The 19,978-nt window shown below is 44.5% G+C and overlaps 1 protein-coding gene across 2 annotated transcripts in view; it reads right to left on the bottom strand.

Moving 5' to 3' along the window:
• Positions 1–19,978, bottom strand: part of itpr2 (inositol 1,4,5-trisphosphate receptor, type 2) — a 286,031-nt gene that overhangs the window by 217,037 nt on the left and 49,016 nt on the right. For both annotated transcript variants that reach the window (XM_084334286.1, XM_084334287.1), the window contains exons 2-3: positions 19,317–19,387; positions 17,354–17,472 (exon numbers count right to left, since the gene is read on the bottom strand). In XM_084334286.1, the coding sequence (XP_084190412.1) occupies positions 17,354–17,472; positions 19,317–19,387 (190 nt within the window). The remainder of the gene's footprint in view (positions 1–17,353; positions 17,473–19,316; positions 19,388–19,978) is intronic.

Below are 19,978 nucleotides of genomic sequence, written 5' to 3'. Positions count from 1 at the left end.
TAGGACACGTGACCAGGTCAGTTAACCCGTTGTCCGCCGGGGCGCAGATCTGCTGTTCTGGTACCCCGAAGGACTTTGTGCTTTTCCGGGGGGGAAATGCCGGGTCGGCCCGGGCGTCGCAGGGAATGATATCATGGATGTGTGTGTCATATGTGTGCCACTACGAGTTGCCCTTCACAGTGATGTGCTTGGTCCATATTGTGTTGTACCTTGCGCTGTGTTAAGGGGCCTGGTCCTTCTCCATTTGTTTTCACCCCTCCCTCCCCCTGCTGGGAAGGGATGGGAGGGGGCTGTCGAGGAGCTTTTTCTATTGAAACCCCTCTGTCATCCCTGTGTAGGTCCCGGTCCGCCGGGCACAGGTCCAAACTCGTTCTCGTCGACCTGTTGGCCTGGGTTAACCCTTTTAAAAACTGAAACACTTGTACTGCCTGTATAGCCTGTGTATATGCGCAGTTATGTTTCTGAGTTTTTTCTTGGTGGGTTAAAGGAACAACCGCCTCCTGTTAAACTAAACATAGGGGGGTGGTTGGTTCCCCGGTGTGTTGGTAGCAGAGTCGACTCTCGGGTTGAGGCCGGGCTTGACCCCGTCTGCCCGTGAGTGTGCCCCCGCACCTTTCATGACGTCTGCCAATCGTGTCAGCCTCATCTTGAACCGCGACCTCACTGGAGGGGTCGGGTTTGTGGAGTTTGCGACATGGTGCACAGCATACCGAACGCCCCTTCCGCCGGGGTGCTGTTCTCACAGTAGACCCCTTAGGCGCCTGTCTAGTCCGCAGTGCTCCGGGCACAGGTCGAGTTATGCTCTTGGGGCCTGGGGCCTGGATTGAGGGATCAACCTCTTTGCTCTTGGATTGGGCCCTGTCCGATACGCTGGCGATGTGGGGGGTGGTGTCACCAGTGCCCGTCTAGTGGGGTCCCGATGCTACGGCATCGTTGGCCTCACCGGGCCCCCTTTTTCGGGGGGTCCTGGCCCTCAGGCTGTTCCTGGGGCTGGGTCCTCCTCCGCTGCTACGGCCTTGGCACAGGGTTGGGTTCTTGACCTTTGACCCACGTGATGTTGGGGGCTGTGACGGGGGTGTTTTGCTTCCCGTCCGTTCCCTGGTGGCATGTGGGATGCGCGCCTGAGTGGTCGCGGGTCCTTCTGTGTGAAGGTAAGTCCCACGGTCTGCTCACCCTGTGCGTTTTGAGGTGCTAAACCCTCTTCGCACAGTCGGATCCAATTCTCTCCCGTCCTCCTCTAGGGGGGTCCAGGGGGCTCAGGTCCTCCCCGGTTCTGATGGTTGTGGGGGGCCTCAGCGGGTAAATCTGTCAAGCTTCCGCTCTGCCAGGCTCCTGTGTTCCAATAGAGCAGAGCGTAAGCTATACGATAATATAACGTAAGGTTATTCTATAACCCTAGTTATATGAGTATAGCGAGCGCTCTGCTCTGACTCACTGAGGACCCTGTGGTCTTCGCCTTCGGTGGTGAAAGACTTGGGAAGGAGCTGATGTAGAGCAGTGGTTCCCAAAGTCGGGGTCGCGACCCAAAGGTGGGCCGCGAGCAGCCACGGGAGGGCCGTGAGATGATTTCCAAAAATAAATTTAAAAAAATATATATAAAAAAAAAAAAAAATTGTCAGGCCACTGAACTTAGAAGCAGGCCAGGACAGTGTTTCTAGTTGTATTCTAAAATTCTATTCTATTGTATTCTAAAATGTGACTATATGGTTTTATATTAACTTAATAAATAAACAAAAACGAAAAATCTACTTATTTCAACGAAGATTTCAAACTAAATAACAGATTATGCACATAAAATGCTGAAAACAACCGAAGCAACAATAGTATTTTAATGAGGCTATTATTATTATCATTATTATTTTGCAACAAGTTAGCCCTCTCATAAATAGCACATATAAATGAATAACTAACTTGAACTAACTTAATAGGATTGAAGTGATATTTGGCTTAAAAAATTGGTCGCCTGGCAAAAAAAATAATAATAAAAGCCTGACGATGTGCATTGGGCCGTGGCTCTCTGACGCCTTATTTTCTGGGTCCTGGCCTGAAAAGTTTGGGAACCCCTGATGTAGAGGAGCGGATGTGGGTGTGGCCAGGCGGATGGGTGTGTGCATGTGGAGAAAATTATTCATTATTAGATTGGATAGTTCCAATAGAGCAGAGCACTCGCTATACTCATAACTAGGGTTATAGAATAACCTGTTACAAAGGGTCAGATTAAACCGAATATATATATTTATTACTTGAGATATATTGTATAATATTTGTATATAGTCTGATATCCCTTGTATATTCTTTGTACATATACACGGAATATCCCTTTACCTAGGTACAGGCCAGACCATAATATTCGTTCTCCTATTGGACAGCGACCCCTAGGCGCCAACGGCCATACCCCCAATGGCGAGTTCAAAGCCACCGCCAAGGCTTGTCTCAACATGTCCAGGTTTGCGCAGTAATACGAGACAGAACTGAGGTTGGCACTAGATTATTCACCTTACGTATAAATACGGCGCAGGTGGAAACAGCAGCAGTCCGTTCATTACTAGTAAAGCCTTCACCACGAGTCAACGACCAAGTGAAGTGAGCAACCTTGCGTCTAAATAGAGCACTTAGAACCGCGTGCGAATAGGATAGTAAAAGTGTCAGAGCTTAGTGAAATAACGTCAAGTTCGACCTAGTTAATGTGAAGTATAGTGCACAGGAGAATCTACACCGGCGAATGCAGAGCCTTTTCCGGCTGGATTATATTGCTTTTGGTACTGTGGCTGCTGGAGCAGAGAACCGTCTACCCCACTGCTGTGTGGGATCTACCCGTGAGGAGCATCACTCGAGCCCGTCTCTAGGAAGAGGCTGGCTGGCTTTCATCCATGCTGTCGCGCATACTTGGATTATAGCTGCTGCTTTTGTCTGCCGATCGAGGGGAGTATATGTACCGCCTCCCGTAGCTGGAGCTTATTGATTCCTCGTTGATCCAGACTTTTGCATCCGAACATTCCTCTCCCCTGCTGGCTTACAACCGGAGGGAACCCCTTAGTACAGGGGTCGGGAACCTATGGCTCGCGAGCCATATATGGCTCTTCTGGTGACAGCATATGGCTCCCAGAATTTTCTGTGTAAAAAAAAAAAAAAAAAAAAAAGTTTTTTTTTTTTTTTTTTTTTTTTTATACTTGTGATATTTCTTAATAATACTGTGTCATTTTAAAGTAGAGGTGGGCATAGATTAATTTTTTTAATCTAGATTAATCTATCTGCAATCCTGGATTTAATCTAGATTAATCTAGATTAAAATGGCTAAAAAAGAAAGAAAAACCTGCCGAAGGCATTCAAAATATGTGTGTTCTACCCAAATAATGACCAGAAGTAAGTCCTTACTTTTTCTTTCCTCCTTATGTTTCTCAGGCCAGGTGGCCCATTACACCATGAGCCCATCTCCCGTTTCCAAAAATGCATTACAGACTGTTTGAAAAAGCTGTTTTGCTATGATAATTGGTAATGAAATATCAAAATAATGTTCAATAAGATGTACTTGTGTTTAATACGTTGTTTTATTCAGAAGTTAACAGTACAGTATCTAGCACACTCTCAGGAGCAAAACAGAAAGAATCATTTCAAACTTGAACTATGTGACATGGCTTGAATCAACTGCTCCAGTGGAGTTGCTCAGTGGCCAATGGTGTCAACTGTGGTTGTACTGGGCAGCTCCCAGGTGTGAATGGAACTGTGTGAATGTGAAGCAGGGCTTTCCTGAAAAAAGAGCATCTGTGCTCAGCGAACCTACCCTGGGTAAATAAATAAATAAATAATTTTTTTTTTATTAGATTAATGCGTTAATTATATTATCGCGCGATACTAGTATAGCGTTAACGCAGCACGTTAACGCCGTTAACGGCCCAGCTCTATTTTAAAGTAAACAGAAATTAGTTTTGAAGATACAGCTAATAGTATCTGTAGCTGAAGATATAGCGAGCAGAGCTGGCGAGGGAACACAAGTAGAGATGTTCCGATACCATTTTTTCCTTTCCGATCCGATTCCGATACCTAAGCTTTGGGTATCGGCCGATACCGATACTTATCCGATACCAGTGCATACATTAAAAAAATTAAAAAATATTATATAAATTATAAAACGTTTTTTTTTTTAATACAGCTACTGTTTTATATATACTGTTTTTTAGTAATAACTATAAAGTAATGGTATTTATTCAACAACAGGTGATTGTATAGATTAGTATCAGTAATTGAAAACTATCTCAATGAGTTCACCCACGGAAAGGTTGTTGGCACATTAGTTCCACACGGACATTATTCGTTGCTGCACTTGCTTCCACAAGAAGGCTCCGTTTAGTACCAGAGGCTCTGTTGTTGTGATTTTTGCACAATAAATATTCAACATTCTCTTTTGAGACTCCGCCTCAGACTCTTATCATTTGGCACTAAAAGCTAAACATTGTCGCCGATATGGCTGTCCGCAACATGTCATTAATTGTGTACGCGACGTGCAATTGTGCAATGACAACGTTACCGTGAGCTAGGTTAGCTAGCATGAGCTACCGCTATATGGAAAGACTGTAACGTTACTGCCGGTGACATTGTGATTTAACTTGGAATACTCCTTTGCCAACTTGCTGTACTTTGCTTGCAGATCTGCAGTCATTATTGCTGGATTATGATAGCCCCAACTTTAGCCAAGGTAACGTCAAAGCTAGCTTTCGGTTAGCTGTTCAATGCTAATAACACCAGCCACCAAGCGAACTCATCAGAGCTCCCCGTCAACAGCGCTGTCGGGACAATGGCATTTTAAGAAAGTATCTGCTCTGCTGTTAATGGCAATTGACACTTTAATTCACGGTCGATTAAGCACACGTTTGTTTTATAATGCTCACCCAGCGAAGTATGAGTATATAAAGTATCTACAGAGCCCAACGTCCGCAGTGTTGTTGATAAATTATGTCATGGTATCGGAGCGCAACATTAGAGGGTACTCGCCGATACCGATACCAGCATTTTAGGCAGTATCGGCGGCATTTCCGATACTGGTATCGGTATCGGAACAACTCTAAACACAAGTGGACAGAAATAAAAAATCTTCAACCTGAAGACCAGCTGATTCTTAAAACTTGGAACGAGCTTCCTGTGACATACCACACAATGCAGCGTGAGTATTGCCGTATTGACCATGTTTGGCTCTACATATGCATGTGGGCAGTCATTCTCGCATATGAGGAACATTAAGACCAACCTACGCTCACGTTTAACTGATGGAAGCCTCAACGCCTGCATGAAGCTCAATCTCACCACGTATGAACCAGATTACAAGGCCATCAGCAAAACCATGCAGCACCAGAAGTCGCATTAAAAGTAAGACATATTTAATTTATTATATGTTAAAAATACTATATGGCTCTCAATGAAATATATTTAGAAATATTTGGCTTTTATGGCTCTCTCAGTCAAAAAGGTTCCTGACCCCTGCCTTAGTATCTCCAGCTGACTACGAGTGTGCCTTATATAATTCTTATGCTACAGGTGGTATTCAATTATACCCATCGTAATATGCTCATGGACTTACGCTCTTGACCTACTTAAGTGTTCTTCGCCATATAAGCGCATTTCATAATTCTCAATATTGTAACCCATCGTTCTTGCTTAATAATAAATCCCTCAAAATAGAACTTTCTTTGTCATTGAAGTATTCTTGTGTGGGTGTTCACCAGATATACCGTGTACTGTATGGCCAGTAATTAAAGTACATAACTAAGTAGTGGTTTAATAATACCATACTCTCAATACAGTCAGGGAATTGTACCCCTCAGTTACACTTACGTTCTTCTTCTTTTAGCACCAAGGCCCGTGGGGTAGCCATAATAGCAAAGCGAAATTTGAATATTAAACTGTTAGATGTGTGGTCCGATGCAGATGGTCGAATTACTATTTCTAAAATAGAATGTTCTAACCGTAAAATTGCGCTGATTTCTGCATACGCCCCTAACTTGTATAAGATTTGTTTATTAAGGACAATGCAAATTAATGAACATCATTTACATGTGTATGCATAACATCACAGCATGATAAGGACGTAAATATGCCGGGAATAGCACAGGGCTAATTTCCACCCGTAGTCCTAACATAAAACAAACACAAAACGGACCATACAACGTTCATTCATAAAAACTCATAAAAACTGACATCACTGACATGACCACACTAACATGACATTCAGTCAGTACAACATCACTAACATCCCTAATGAGTGCATATTTGGCTGTCTAACAGCCATTTCCTGAGTTGGCCCCTAAAGGTGGACAGGGTGGTACATTCCCTTAAGGGGACCGGAAAGGCTGTTCCATGTTCCACTTCCCTTTATCGATAGAACATTTTTGCTGATGGCGGTCTTTCTAAAATGGACCTCACAATCCCCTCTGGTGTTTGACCTAGTGGCTAATCCAGTGTTCCTTTTCTCGTGGATAAACTCCTTAAGAGGGGGAGGGGCTAATCTGTGCAGACATTTATATACAAAGCAGGAACTTTTATAACGTCTGAGGTTTTCAAAATGTAAAATGTTATGCTTATCCAGGATTTTACAGTGGTGGTATGAGTACTGTTTCCCGTCATATACCTTCAATGCTCTGTTGTAAAGTTGTTCTATGGGTTTCATGGCTGTGGCCCCAGTAAATTACCAGTTTAGAAGGCAATATTAAATGTGGGAGAAGACCATACAGTGTAGGTATGTCTTTGCGGCTTCAAGTGTTAGGGAGGGCCGTATTTGTTTGAAGTTGGAAATGTTGAAGTTGATGATGTTCCTCACTTTCTTTATGCGTTTCTTAAAGGTCAGGTTTGAGTCCAAGATGACCAAGGAATTTGAAGTGGGAAACAAGTTCTAGTTCTTCCTTCCTTCCCTCCTTCTTGGACCGCTTGATGGTTTCTGGACGCTTGCTAAAGAACATGCACAGTCTTTTTCGCATTAAGTAGGAGACAGGTGCTGTTTAGCCAGCATTGTACCTCGTCTAGTGCGCATGTGAGCCTAGATGTAATCAACTCTATGTCCTTGCCCTGTGTGTAGATGACTGCGTCATCGGCATACATCTGTACATTGAGTTCGGGACACACATTTGGCAGGTCATTGATATACAGGGAGAATAGCAGGGGCCCAAGGATTGATCCCTGAGGGACACCTACAGGGTTGTCTAGATATGGGGACTTGGCGCCATTGACCGTGACACATTGTTTTCGGTTTGATAAGTAGGATCTAAACCATTCTATTGTAGCAGCTGAGAAATTGAAGTGAGTTAGTTTGGTTAGGAGGATATTATGGTTGACAGTCGAAAGCCTTGCTAAGGTCTAAGAAGACAGCACCAACATACTTGTTGCCATCTAGTGCACTCTTGACCTTTTCAACAAACAGACAGTTCGCTGACTCTGTTGAGTGACGCTAACTTTTATGCTCTACTCACTGCAGCTATGTTGAAACTACCTGATTACTCATTAATAGTAGGAGCTGATTTCAATGCAGTTTGGGATCCATTGATTGATAGGTCCAATCACGCTGAAGCCTCTGATCAGAAGCAAGCTACCACAGCCCTACAGGCCTGGTCTAAGGACACGGGGGTAATCGATATGTGGCGATCGCTCAACCCATCCGCGAGAGATTACTCCTTCTCGTCGAGACATAAGACCTTTTCCAGGTTTGATTGTTTTTTCTTCCCCACATCTCTTTGATAGCTTTGATGTTGACTTATTGCCCATAGCACTTTCAGACCACAAAGGTATCCTCCTCAAGGGTTCACTCAGTAAAACGTCCTGCGCCCCTAGATGACGCTTTAACTCAACACTACTGAAAAACAGAGTTTAACTTAAATTTAAAGAGAAGCTCACTGAATTCCTGCAATTTAATGCTGGCTCGGTACAGGACGCCTCTATCCCTTCTACAACGGCGCTCAGGTTCCGGGTTCCTCTGATTGGCCACGTGACCCTACGCTAGCCCGCCCCCTTCCTGCCGCGCCGCGCTCGCCAGCTTCCGCAAGCGCCTGCCGCGCCGCGCTATAACGAATCATTAAAAAAATATACCGTTAACTGGAATATGTTGTTTCTTTACACATATGTTGGATTATGTAATTGGTTTGTCATGACAAACCAATAAAAATCGCGAATTAACCGGTGGCCACAACAACACACAGTACTGGTGGTGGTGGAGGACCGGGGAGCTCCGCGTCTCGGGGGAGAGGAGGCAGCCAGGGAGGCGGCCGGGGAGGTTGAGGGGGAAGACGGACGCCTGTCTGCAAGAAAGTGGTCTACGACGACCACGAGAGTGAAGAGGAGGAGGACGACGCGGTCAGCTTGCGATCAGAGGAGGACGAGTACTGTGTGTTGTTGTTTCCAATAAAAAATCGCGAATTAACCGGTGGCCACAACAACACACAGTACTGGTGGTGGTGGAGGACCGGGGGGCTCCGCGTCTCGGGGCGCCAGGGGGAGAGGAGGCAGCCGGGGAGGCGGCCGGGGAGGTCGAGGGGGAAAACGGACGCCTGTCTGCAAGAAAGTGGTCTACGACGACCACAAGAGTGAAGAGGAGGAGGACGACGCGGTCAGCTTGCGATCAGAGGAGGACGAGTACTGTGTGTTGTTGTGGCCACCGGTTAATTCGCGATTTTTTATTGGAAACAACACCACAACAACACACAGTACTCGTGGTCGTCGTAGACCACTTTCTTGCAGACAGGCGTCCGTCTTCCCCCTCGACCTCCCCGGCCGCCTCCCCGGCTGCCTCCTCTCCCCCTGGCGCCCCGAGACGCAGAGCCCCCCAGTCCTCCATCACCACCAGTACTGTGTGTTGTTGTGGCCACCGGTTAATTCGCGATTTTTTATTGGAAACAACAACAAAACAACACAGTACTCGTCCTCTGATCGCAAGCTGACCGCATTGTCCTCCTCTTCACTCTCATGACAAACCAATTACATAATCCAACATATGTGTAAAGAAACAACATATTCCAGTTAACGGTATATTTTTTTAATGATTCGTTATAGTGCGGCGCGGCAGGAGCTTGGCGCTTGCGGAAGCTGGCGAGCGCGGCGCGGCAGGAAGGGGGCGGGCTAGCGTAGGGTCACGTGGGCGTCGTGGCCAATCAGAGGAACCCGGAACCTGAGCGCCGTTGTAGAAGGGATAGAGGCGTACAGGACCCCAGAATTCTATGGGATTCGGTTAAGGGTTTTATCAGAAGTAACACTACTCTCTTTGCATCTAATCTCCGCAAGGGACGTCTCTCTAAGCTGGTGGAATTGGAAAAGCTTCATGCCACGTTGATCTCTTCATTGCAGCACAACTACTCTAGTTGACTGGAGCTTCAAATTAATATAGTGAAAAAAGAGATTAACTCCATTTTAAGACAACAATCTGAATTTCAGATGTACAGAACAAGACAGCACTACTACTTTCACGGCTCCAGGCCTAGTCACCTACTAGCTATGAAGATACGTGCCAGTGAGCAATTTGCGGATATCCCTTCCATCAAGAACCAACAGGGGGAGGTAACCACCAACCCCAAAAAGATTAATGATACATTTCGCTCTTTTTATTCCAACCTGTACAAGTCAAAGGTGGTCTTTGATCATACCAAGCTGGAGGATTTTCTTGATCAAATCAACCTACCACAGATCTCGGAAGATAGTGCTAAGCTGTACCTATCACGCTAGTTGAACTTAGAGAGGCGATTGCGGATATGCAACGGGGTAAGGCTCCCGGATGGGACGGCATTCCACCGGAACTCTATCTTGTATTCTGGGATGTACTCTGCCTCTTATTAGTCTCAATGATTTTACACTCAATCAAAGAGGGCAATTTTTCCAGAGATGTCAATATGGCGCTTATATCTGTTTTAATCAAGAAGGATAAGGACCCCACCGAATGTGGCAGCTACAGGCCCCTAAGTCTCCTCGGAGCCGATCTTAAGCTATATGCCAAGGTTCTAGCCACCCGACTTCAAAAGCATATGACATCTCTAGTTCACCCTGATCAGACCGGCTTCATAAGAGGCCGCCTGGTTACTGACAACATCAGACGGTTACTGCACGTGATTGATGCCAGCAAGGATGTTGCAGTCCCTACAGCGGTCATGTCCTTGGACGCAATGAAGGCATTTGACAGATTGGAGAGGTCTTACTTGTGGGCAGTTCTTAGAAGGATGGGTTTGGGTGAGGGTTTCATTCATATGATCAAAGTTATCTACACAGGGCCTTCGGCCATGATCTTAACAGGGAAGTTCTGCTCACCACTCTTCTCTGTCTCGCGCTCTTCTAGACAGGGTTGTCCTTAGTCCCGGACTTTTCACCTTATCCCTCGAACCTCTAGCTCAATACATAAGACAATCCCAAATTATATCTCCCGTTTCAATTCAGGGCACACATCACCATATCAGCTTATACGCAGATGATGTACTCCTGTTTATGCAGAATCCCTCCATCTCTCTACCTCATCTGCTCAGCATGATAGAAGAATTTGACAGCCTGTCCGGCTTTAAGATCAACTGGCCAAAATCTGCTTTTCTTCCACTTAATGAGCCTGCGAAGGCTACCATCCTACCTGTAAACATACTTATGGTGGAGCACTTTAAATGTCTCGGGATTGAAATATTCCCCACTATTAGCCAGACGGTAAGGTATAATTACTCCAGCTTGGGTGACAGGATTACAAATGACTTCAACAGATGGTCCAAATAAAAAAAATCATTACAGGCCCGTGCGTCAATAATTAAAATGAATATTTTACCCAGGATTAACTTTATCAGCTCCATGCTCCCGTTACCTCCTCGTGTTGGTTACTGGCAGAAATTGCACCCTGCCTCATATAAATTAGTTTGGAACAATAAACGCCCGTGCTTGAAGAGATCCACCGCCCAGAGGAGTAAACTCGATGGGGGCTTAGCATTTCCAGACTTTAAATATTATTTTCAAGCTTTCTCTCTGAGACCTCTGATTACTTGGTTTGACGCTCAAGCAGCCGTGTCTTGGCGACCATTGGAGGAGAAGATGGTGTCCCATCTTCCCATATAGACTTCAGGATATTGTGTACACCAACATATCAATTAAGCAATGCAAATTACGATTTGGCCCTCTTATCACACATGTGATCCAGACTTGGCGTGACACCCAGAAAAAGTGGGTACTAACGGCCATCAATGGCACACGCATTCCCCTCTATTTAATAACAATCTTCTCCTTATTGGACAACAACCTATTAGGTACCCTAGATGGGAAAAGAAAGGCATCCACACGTTGGGGGATATCTTCGATAACTCTGGTCTCTGCTCTTTCCAGGATCTATCCAACGGGTATGATCTTCCCGGAACCTCCCTTTTCTTTTCTTTACAAATAAGAGCAGCTCTGAAAGCGCATGGTGTTCCATGGGACGTTCCACTAGTGCAACAAACTATCATTACACATGGGCAAAACAGAGTCCATTCTCTTCGGTTCAAATAACAAACTCAGCAAGACCGACGGCTTCTCGGTTACAGTGGGTGACAATATTATCACAAGGAAAGATGAAATTACCTACCTGGGTTCCATCCTAGAGGCTAATCTTTCCTGTGACAAAATGGCATCCAATGTAATAAAAAAAGTCAACCAACAAACGCGATTCTTGTACCGGATCTCCTCTCTGGTAAACAAGAATACCCTGAAGACTCTAGCAGGAGCACTCATTCAAGGGTACTACGACTATGCTTGCACCTCATGGTACCAAAGCACCTCAAAGGCACTAAAAAACAAATTACAAACATCTCAAAACAAGCTAGTCAGACTACTACTTGACCTGACTCCTAGAACCCACCTCACCCCTGCCCACTTTGACAACCTAGGATGGCTTAGAGTAGACGACCCAGTACAGCAACTTGCAATGGGCCTGGTCTACAAGATACACTACGCGACCAAGGTACCCATGTACATGTCAAAATACTTCCCAAAGGTCAGTGAATACCACGATCACAACACCAGAGGGAGCTCCACAAATCATGTAAAACCCAGATTCGGCTCAAACAAGGGACTAAACACGTTTCGCAATTATGCCACATCAATGTGGAACGCCCTACCTAAAGCTGTAAAGGAATGTGAATCACTACCCACTTTCAAAAACACTCTCAAAAAACACCTACGTGAGACTGCAATTCGAAACTGGCCCCTACAAATGTCCTAACCTAGTTGTACAGTAAATGACCAAGTAAGGCTTTGTCAATATTCCAATGTACAGTGTAAAATGTGTGTGTGTCCCCTACCCAACCGCCCCCCCCCCCCCCCCCCCACCTCCAATGTACAGCCCTCACCCAACCCACCCAACGCCACTCCACACAGCCAACCTCCTCCAATGTACAGTTTCTACGCCAAATGTATATACACTCCTTTTCTGGACACTTTTGTATCACAAACAGTACTGTATTTGCAAATCTGATATGTCATAAATGTATAGATGTAGCAGTACTGTCTATCTGTATGTCACGTATGTCATATATGTTATGATGAATTGAAAATGGGGGACCCTGATGTAAACAAGACGAAAGTCTTTCTCTGGTCTGCATCCCCTTAACAATTGTATGTATTGAGCTGTACTGTACCCATTCTGCAATCTGTTAATAAACTTTTCAATCAATCAATCAATCATCACCGTTTTCACAAATTATTTTATGACAAAGAGACATCGAGAGGCTTCGTTTCTGACTTTTATCACCATTTACTTATGTCCTCATATAAAGACCTCCCCCTGGATACGATTTGGAGAAAGGATGTCCCGGAGTTGGATGTAGATTTTGATTGGGATGCAGTCTGGGAAAATGTTCGGCTATCCTCACGCAACCCAGATCACTAACAGATTCATCAACATTTTGTTCACAGGACTTATTTGACCCCTAGACGATTTAATCGAATGGGTCTCCGACCTGACTCTCGATGTACCTTGTGTCCAAACGGTGCCACCGGAACATTTATGCATATCGCATATGTACTGAGAATGTCCTCCTGTTGAGCTCTTTTGGGAAAATGTTACCTCTCAGCTCTGAGATATTTTCTATTTGACCATACCTGTCTCTCCTTCTGTATTGTTATTGAATGATGTCTCTCAATTACCGACCTCTACACATGTGAAAAGACTCATTTTAGCCGGCCTCACAGCCACCAAAAAATGTATTGCCTCACGCTGGATTCACCCAGATAAACTCTGTCCGAAGGTATGGATTCTCCCCTATCTTGATGTGATCTATCTGGAGATATCCACTGCACGTGTTATAGGGGTTAATTAATCGAATATCGCGATCTGGTTGGCTGCTGTTGAAAAGCTAAAAGAGCGCATATTACATTTTGATTACTGAATAAGATATGACTGTAACTCACGTTAAGATCCTGGGGTGAGCGGGGGGGGGGGGGGGGGGGGGGGGAGAGCGAGCGAGTGTCCATGTGTAGTCTTAATTTTGTAGTTTGCTTTTTGTTGTCTGTTTATATATATTTTTATTATTTGTTCCTTTCCCTTACATAATTAATTTATACATAACTATTCTATTTTCATTATTCTGATTTAATTGCTTATACTGTCATCATCGTTTTTTTTTATCCACTTTTTCTCCCATTTTCTATATTTTCTCCCATCCCAATTTCGTATCATCCAATTCAACCCTCCCCTGTCACGAACAATGTTTCTTGCCTCCCACAAGCCGGCTGCAATGTGGACTAAGTCATACATAGCACAAGTCCCCTCCGGTACTTGAGGTAACAGCAGTCGCATCTTTTCACCTGCGCAGCTCGATCTCTCAGTGGCGAGGAGTAACGCGTGGGAGGCTCACGCTGCCCCCGACACTTCCTGATTCTACTGCGCAGGCGCACCAACCGACCTGTAGGAGTCGCTGTCCACAACGCCCGATCCCCACCCATCAGTTTCCCACCCCCTAATACGGCCAATGTGTATTAGTATGAACGACCAGCTAAACTGAAAGCAATGTGGAGCGCTGGGCTCGAACAGGCAAGCCCAGCGTCTCCGTCATTCGTGGCGAGCGCCTTGCCCACTACGCCACGTAGCCGCCCTTACTGTCATTATCGTTATTATTATTGATGTTATTGTCCTGTGAGTTCTTGTTTATTATTATTGTTACTGTATTGTGTTGTCTTGTTTCGTGTAAAAGAGAAAACATTTTAAATGATTTGATCAAAACAATAAATATTTTTTATGTTTTTCGCAAACAAAACACGACCAAAACACACAAAACAAGACCAAAATCAAGAAAACAGACCTCCAAACTAAAAGAAAACAGATACACAACCCCCCTCCCCCAGGCACCAAAAACATACAAACAAAACCAAAAAAAGTTAAAAAAAAAAAAAAAAAAAATCCTTGGTTCCGCTACTCCCCAATTCACCATCCTCATCACATCCCTTTCTCTTTCTTTTTCTTATACCCATGCCCCCCAGCAGTGGCGGCTGGTGAATTCTTCTCCAGGGGGGGCTATACCAAACATTTTGCAAACATGTACCAAGGTATCACAATGTCACACACACATTGGCAAAACCACACACTGAGTAGCCTACTGTGCATGTCAGAATATTTAAATATGTAATTCACACACACACACACACACACACACACACACACACACACACACACACACACACACACACACACACACACACACACACACACACACACACACACACACACACACACACACACACACACACACACACACACACACACACACACACACACACACACACACACACACACACACACACACACACACACACACACACACACAGTGGAATCCCAGCTATCGTTACACAAATTAGAAGGAACTGCAAATGATCAGACCTAGTAGTATGTAGTATATACCAAGAATAACGTCAGTATGAGTAAGACTTACATAGACTTACCATCACAAGAGTTGAAGGGGGCGAGATATTCAGCTGTCCACAAGCCATTTTTTTTTTTTTTTTAATCCACTCAAAAAGAAATTCCAGTAACAGTCCATACCATGGGTAGCTGCATCCAGCTAGCCATATAGCTTCTTGTTAGCCAAAGTACCACCAGCTAGAAAACGACAGAGTATATCTACTTCCTCTGTCTGTTGATTTCTGAATTGAGGAGATATCAGGCTGATGAGGTCGAAACTCTTTCACTCCAGTGTTCATCTCTCAAAAAGGTATTGTTTTGAGGGATTTACCTGCATTCGAGGTTGTAATGTCCTGCCTCCACAGGGCTGTACGCTAGGCTTTTTCACTAGGGGCACACTTGCCCCTAAATGAGAAATTTAGGGGCAAAGAATATTTTTTAGGGTCACATTTTTTAATAACAATTTTACCATTATTAAGAAAATATGTTCCTCCTGCCTCATTACTGTGGTCCTTTTATTTAACATTTAAGTGCGTTTGTTTTCAGGTTTGTATCTTTTATAATGAACCAACTGAGAACTGTTTCACAATGAAAAGTGCTTTAGAAATCAAATGAATTATTATTATTGTAAATAACCCCATGAAAGGTTTATTATTTGTATGGGTAATTACCTGCTTCATATTTGTGATGTTACTGGTTTCAGTGTGTGCCTAAAGTGATCAATGTGTTGGGCCGTTTATAGAGATCTATGCCAATTAATGTTTATGTATATCCGGGACTTTTTTGAATTGAGAATTGAGAGGTATTTGTATATGTGACCTTTATTTTGAAAACCGTGTTGCGACGCAACCTTATTTACATTTGCGCTTTTGACAGTGAAATGTTCAGTCCAACTTAGCTCAAAGGAAAGACTAATCAAAAAGTTTTAATTGACCCGTATGAGGCTCTTACGGTAGGACTTTGATTGTTTATAGAAGTGGAATGTAATACTATAACAAATGAGAAATAAACAGTGATTTTACCAGCAGTAAGTTGCAAGCCACTTTCATTTCATATACGGGGAACCGTGACAATTATTAGTATTATCTTATTTGCATATTGTCTCATTATTAGATAGATAGATAGGTTGATACTTTATTGATCCCCGGAGGGAAATGCAAGTAGACAGTATTTCACGTCCTAATAGTGGGCTACTACTCACCTAATGCAGGGCTGAACTGAACGTTAGAAGTGTCCGTGTCACCGTCAATCATCACTGCCAGGTCCGACTTAATTTCACCGGCTATGGTCTCTTATCATCTCTCCACATCGGACGTGGTTGTCATAAGATGGACTGATATCCGCTCCGTTGTTCTTGCAGAGCAAAATTAGCGGCTTAAACTTATTGAAAGGAAGTGCTTCTTTGGCGATGCAATAGCCCATATTATTATTGAAAGGAAGATGCCACATTCAGTTTAATTTAGATTGTTCGCTAGGAATTATGGGATTTGGTGTTGGATGTATAGACTCTACGCAGACAGGGACATGGTCTTTAATCGCACGATAGACTACAACTACCAAGTGGCCCAGATTCACTCCACACGCAAATATTTTTTCCACACAGGCTATCGCAGTAAGTTCATTCATTGCCGACAGATTCTTTCATAGCACCACGACATTGTGTCGCACTGTACAGCCCTGGTTGTAGGCTAATGTTTTACAATTTTTTTATCCAATTTGTATGGATTAATTTAGGAGTGAAATGCGAAGGAAGGGTTGAAATCACTACTCGCAAGGTTGCTCCCAAATATTATTTTCCACTCGCAATTTGCGATCATCTCGTCGCAGTGTACAGCCCTGCTCCATGATCCATGGTAGCTACTAGTAAGCTAGCAAACTCTCCGTTCTGAGGACTGGGGGAGTGACAACACAGCAGGACCCTGCTTGCTTGGAGCGCTAGAAAAACTCGCCCGATTACATCATATTTGAACGCACTGATAGGCGAAATGTATTTGCTTGACCCATTTAATTGGCTGCGATGATAGTGATGCGCACAGTGTGCGCGCTACGTCTATGCGCCCAGCTTTAGAGGTACTCTCTATATCATATCAGACAGTGACGTCATGTGAATCACAAAACAATGATTTATATTTGATATATTAACGTTATTGTGCATTTGAAACACAAACACTTAAAATGAGTAAATATTATTCATTTAAAACATGTTTATTTTGTCTAAAATAAAAATAAAAATAAAACATTTTCTTCTCCTGCTCTCTTTACCAGGGGGGGGCGGCGCCCCAGCGCCACCTATGGGCGGGCCGCCACTGCCCTCCAGCCATCCCACAAGTCCCAGCCACCCCGTCCGATCACAGACATCCTCACAAAGTCCATGAAACGTGTCCACATACTATAAAATCCGTCCTCCTTACCCATGACTATATATGTTACAGCCAATAAAAAGATAATTGGAAATAATAAAATAAAAAGTCTGCATTAGCTTCAGAGTCTTACCTGCAGCTTCTTGAAGAGCTCCCCCTGCGTGTTGTTGTTCCCCTGCTTGCCCTGCTTGGCCTTCCAGAACTGCTTCTGAGCAGAGTACCGGTTCATGGGACACACCTTGAAGAGGCAGTCTGGAGACAAGACAGAGAGACAGCGTGTTACACAGCAGCCATGTCCCCCTCTGTCTCACGCTGGAGACACAGCAGCCATGTCCCCCTCCGTCTCACGCTGGAGACACAGCAGCCATGTCCCCCTCTGTCTCACGCTGGAGACACAGCAGCCATGTCCCCCTCCGTCTCACGCTGGAGACACAGCAGCCATGTCCCCCTCCGTCTCATGCTGGAGACACAGCAGCCATGTCCCCCTCCGTCTCACGCTGGAGACACAGCAGCCATGTCCCCCTCCGTCTCACGCTGGAGACACAGCAGCCATGTCGCCCTCCGTCTCACGCTGGAGACACAGCAGCCATGTCCCCCTCCGTCTCACGCTGGAGACACAGCAGCCATGTCCCCCTCCGTCTCACGCTGGAGACACAGCAGCCATGTCCCCCTCCGTCTCAGGCTGGAGACACAGCAGCCATGTCCCCCTCCGTCTCACGCTGGAGACACAGCAGCCATGTCCCCCTCCGCCTCATGCTGGAGACACAGCAGCCATGTCCCCCTCCGTCTCACGCTGGAGACACAGCAGCCATGTCCCCCTCCGTCTCATGCTGGAGACACAGCAGCCATGTCCCCCTCCGTCTCACGCTGGAGACACAGCAGCCATGTCGCCCTCCGTCTCACGCTGGAGACACAGCAGCCATGTCCCCCTCCGTCTCAGGCTGGAGACACAGCAGCCATGTCCCCCTCCGTCTCACGCTGGAGACACAGCAGCCATGTCCCCCTCCGCCTCAGGCTGGAGACACAGCAGCCATGTCCTCCTCCATCTCAGGCTGAAGACACAGCGTGCTTGAGGTTAATGGTTGCTCAGCCACAAAGTAGAGTCAGTTAAACTCACAGCTAAACACTTCCTAAAACCACAAACAGTTAAAACAACACGTGGTGCTAATGGGCCCCTCTCTGCCTTGGAAGTCTCAGAGTGTGGGTGTTGGTGTGGGTACACTGTATGTGTGTGCGTGTGTATAGCCTTCTCAAACTGTATGAGTACGGCCTCCACAGGGGATCTGCAGGTTTAAATTTAAGACCTTTTTAATACCACTTAGAGCAAAGTTTAATACTAATTTCACAACCATACTAGCAAAAAAGAAAAGAAAAACACATAGCGACATTGAACTGGCGGCTGCTCTTGCCCCCCAAAAAAATGTCATACACGTGCAAATGTAAATGTAAGACTTTTTAATACCCGTTGTGTTAGGAATTGGCACCACTGACTGTTGTTAGCGGGTCAATGTTGAACCGGGGTCTAACTCAGTCCTGACCACTAAAAAGAAAGGAGTATCACTCAATATAGTTAATACTACATCCCTAACTAACATTATATGCATTCATAACCATATAATCCCATTGTAATTTGATTTTATGGCCCCAGAGACACATCATATTTTTAAGATGAAAATGTGGTTGTTCAATCATAATATACTAAATGTGAAACCCATAGATAATAATGTGTTCTCACTATAATAGAACAATATTAGAATATAACTTCTGAAAAAAAGTTTAGTATATTTATTATTATTTTATTTATTTATATTTAGTATTTTTATAGTATAGTTTTAACACCACAGTCGTACCTTTTTTTCTGCAGATACCTTCAGAATTTTCAAAATGGTGAAACATAGTTTTGCTGTGCTTATATATGTGTTGTGGAGGATATCATAAAGCCTTGTTCTAATAAAATCAACTGCATGGTAGTTATTACATATTATAACCTTGAAACGGGTCCCTAACACCACATAAGGGTTACCTTAAATTGAGAATTATGAATGTAAGTCTTTTTAAGACGTTTTAATACCCCACAGATGTACTAAGCGACTGACCTCTGAACTTCTTGGGTGGGTTGGCCAGGTCTCCAGAGTCCGGCTGCACCACACACCGGTCATCCACCAGCCTGCAGGGAAACAACAATAACACCATATTGAATATCATGTAAATAATAGGGACACACCCATATAGCAGAACTCTTTGAGATGCACACATATCGGCAGACAATCAGTATCGGTCAGTGTGGGTTTTAAAATTTATAATCTCTAATTGGGCCGATTACATTTTCTTTTACAGCCTTTGGCCAAGGCTCAGTTCATGATTGATTTATTATTTAAAAAAATGCGTCATGCACACAAAGTGCCCAACCCTCATGGGGTTATAAGACACCAAACATACTGTTGCAGTGTTCCATTATTACATTGCATTATCTAAATACGGAAAACATGAATACAGATTACAGCTTGGTCTTAAACAAAGTATTCTGCCTTCTCTCCCAAGCTTGGCAAAAAATCTGCTACAAAAAAGGTTCCCTTCCTGAAGCACAACTCAAGTTGTTCATATTCATCCAGCTCAAGAAAATCAACATAAATGGAGGACGTTTTTACTAAAAAGTACTTCCCTTAGAAAGTCCTGACATTGTGGAAAACCTCCTGTGTGGTCCCTGTCCCTAAGTGTTCGCGTCCCAGCACGTCCAAGGACTACAGGCCGGTTGCTC

Source organism: Notolepis coatsorum (assembly GCF_963971535.1).
Source record: "Notolepis coatsorum genome assembly, chromosome: 18".
Lineage (NCBI taxonomy): Eukaryota > Metazoa > Chordata > Actinopteri > Aulopiformes > Paralepididae > Notolepis > Notolepis coatsorum.
This window is presented reverse-complemented; position numbering and strand designations above follow the sequence as displayed.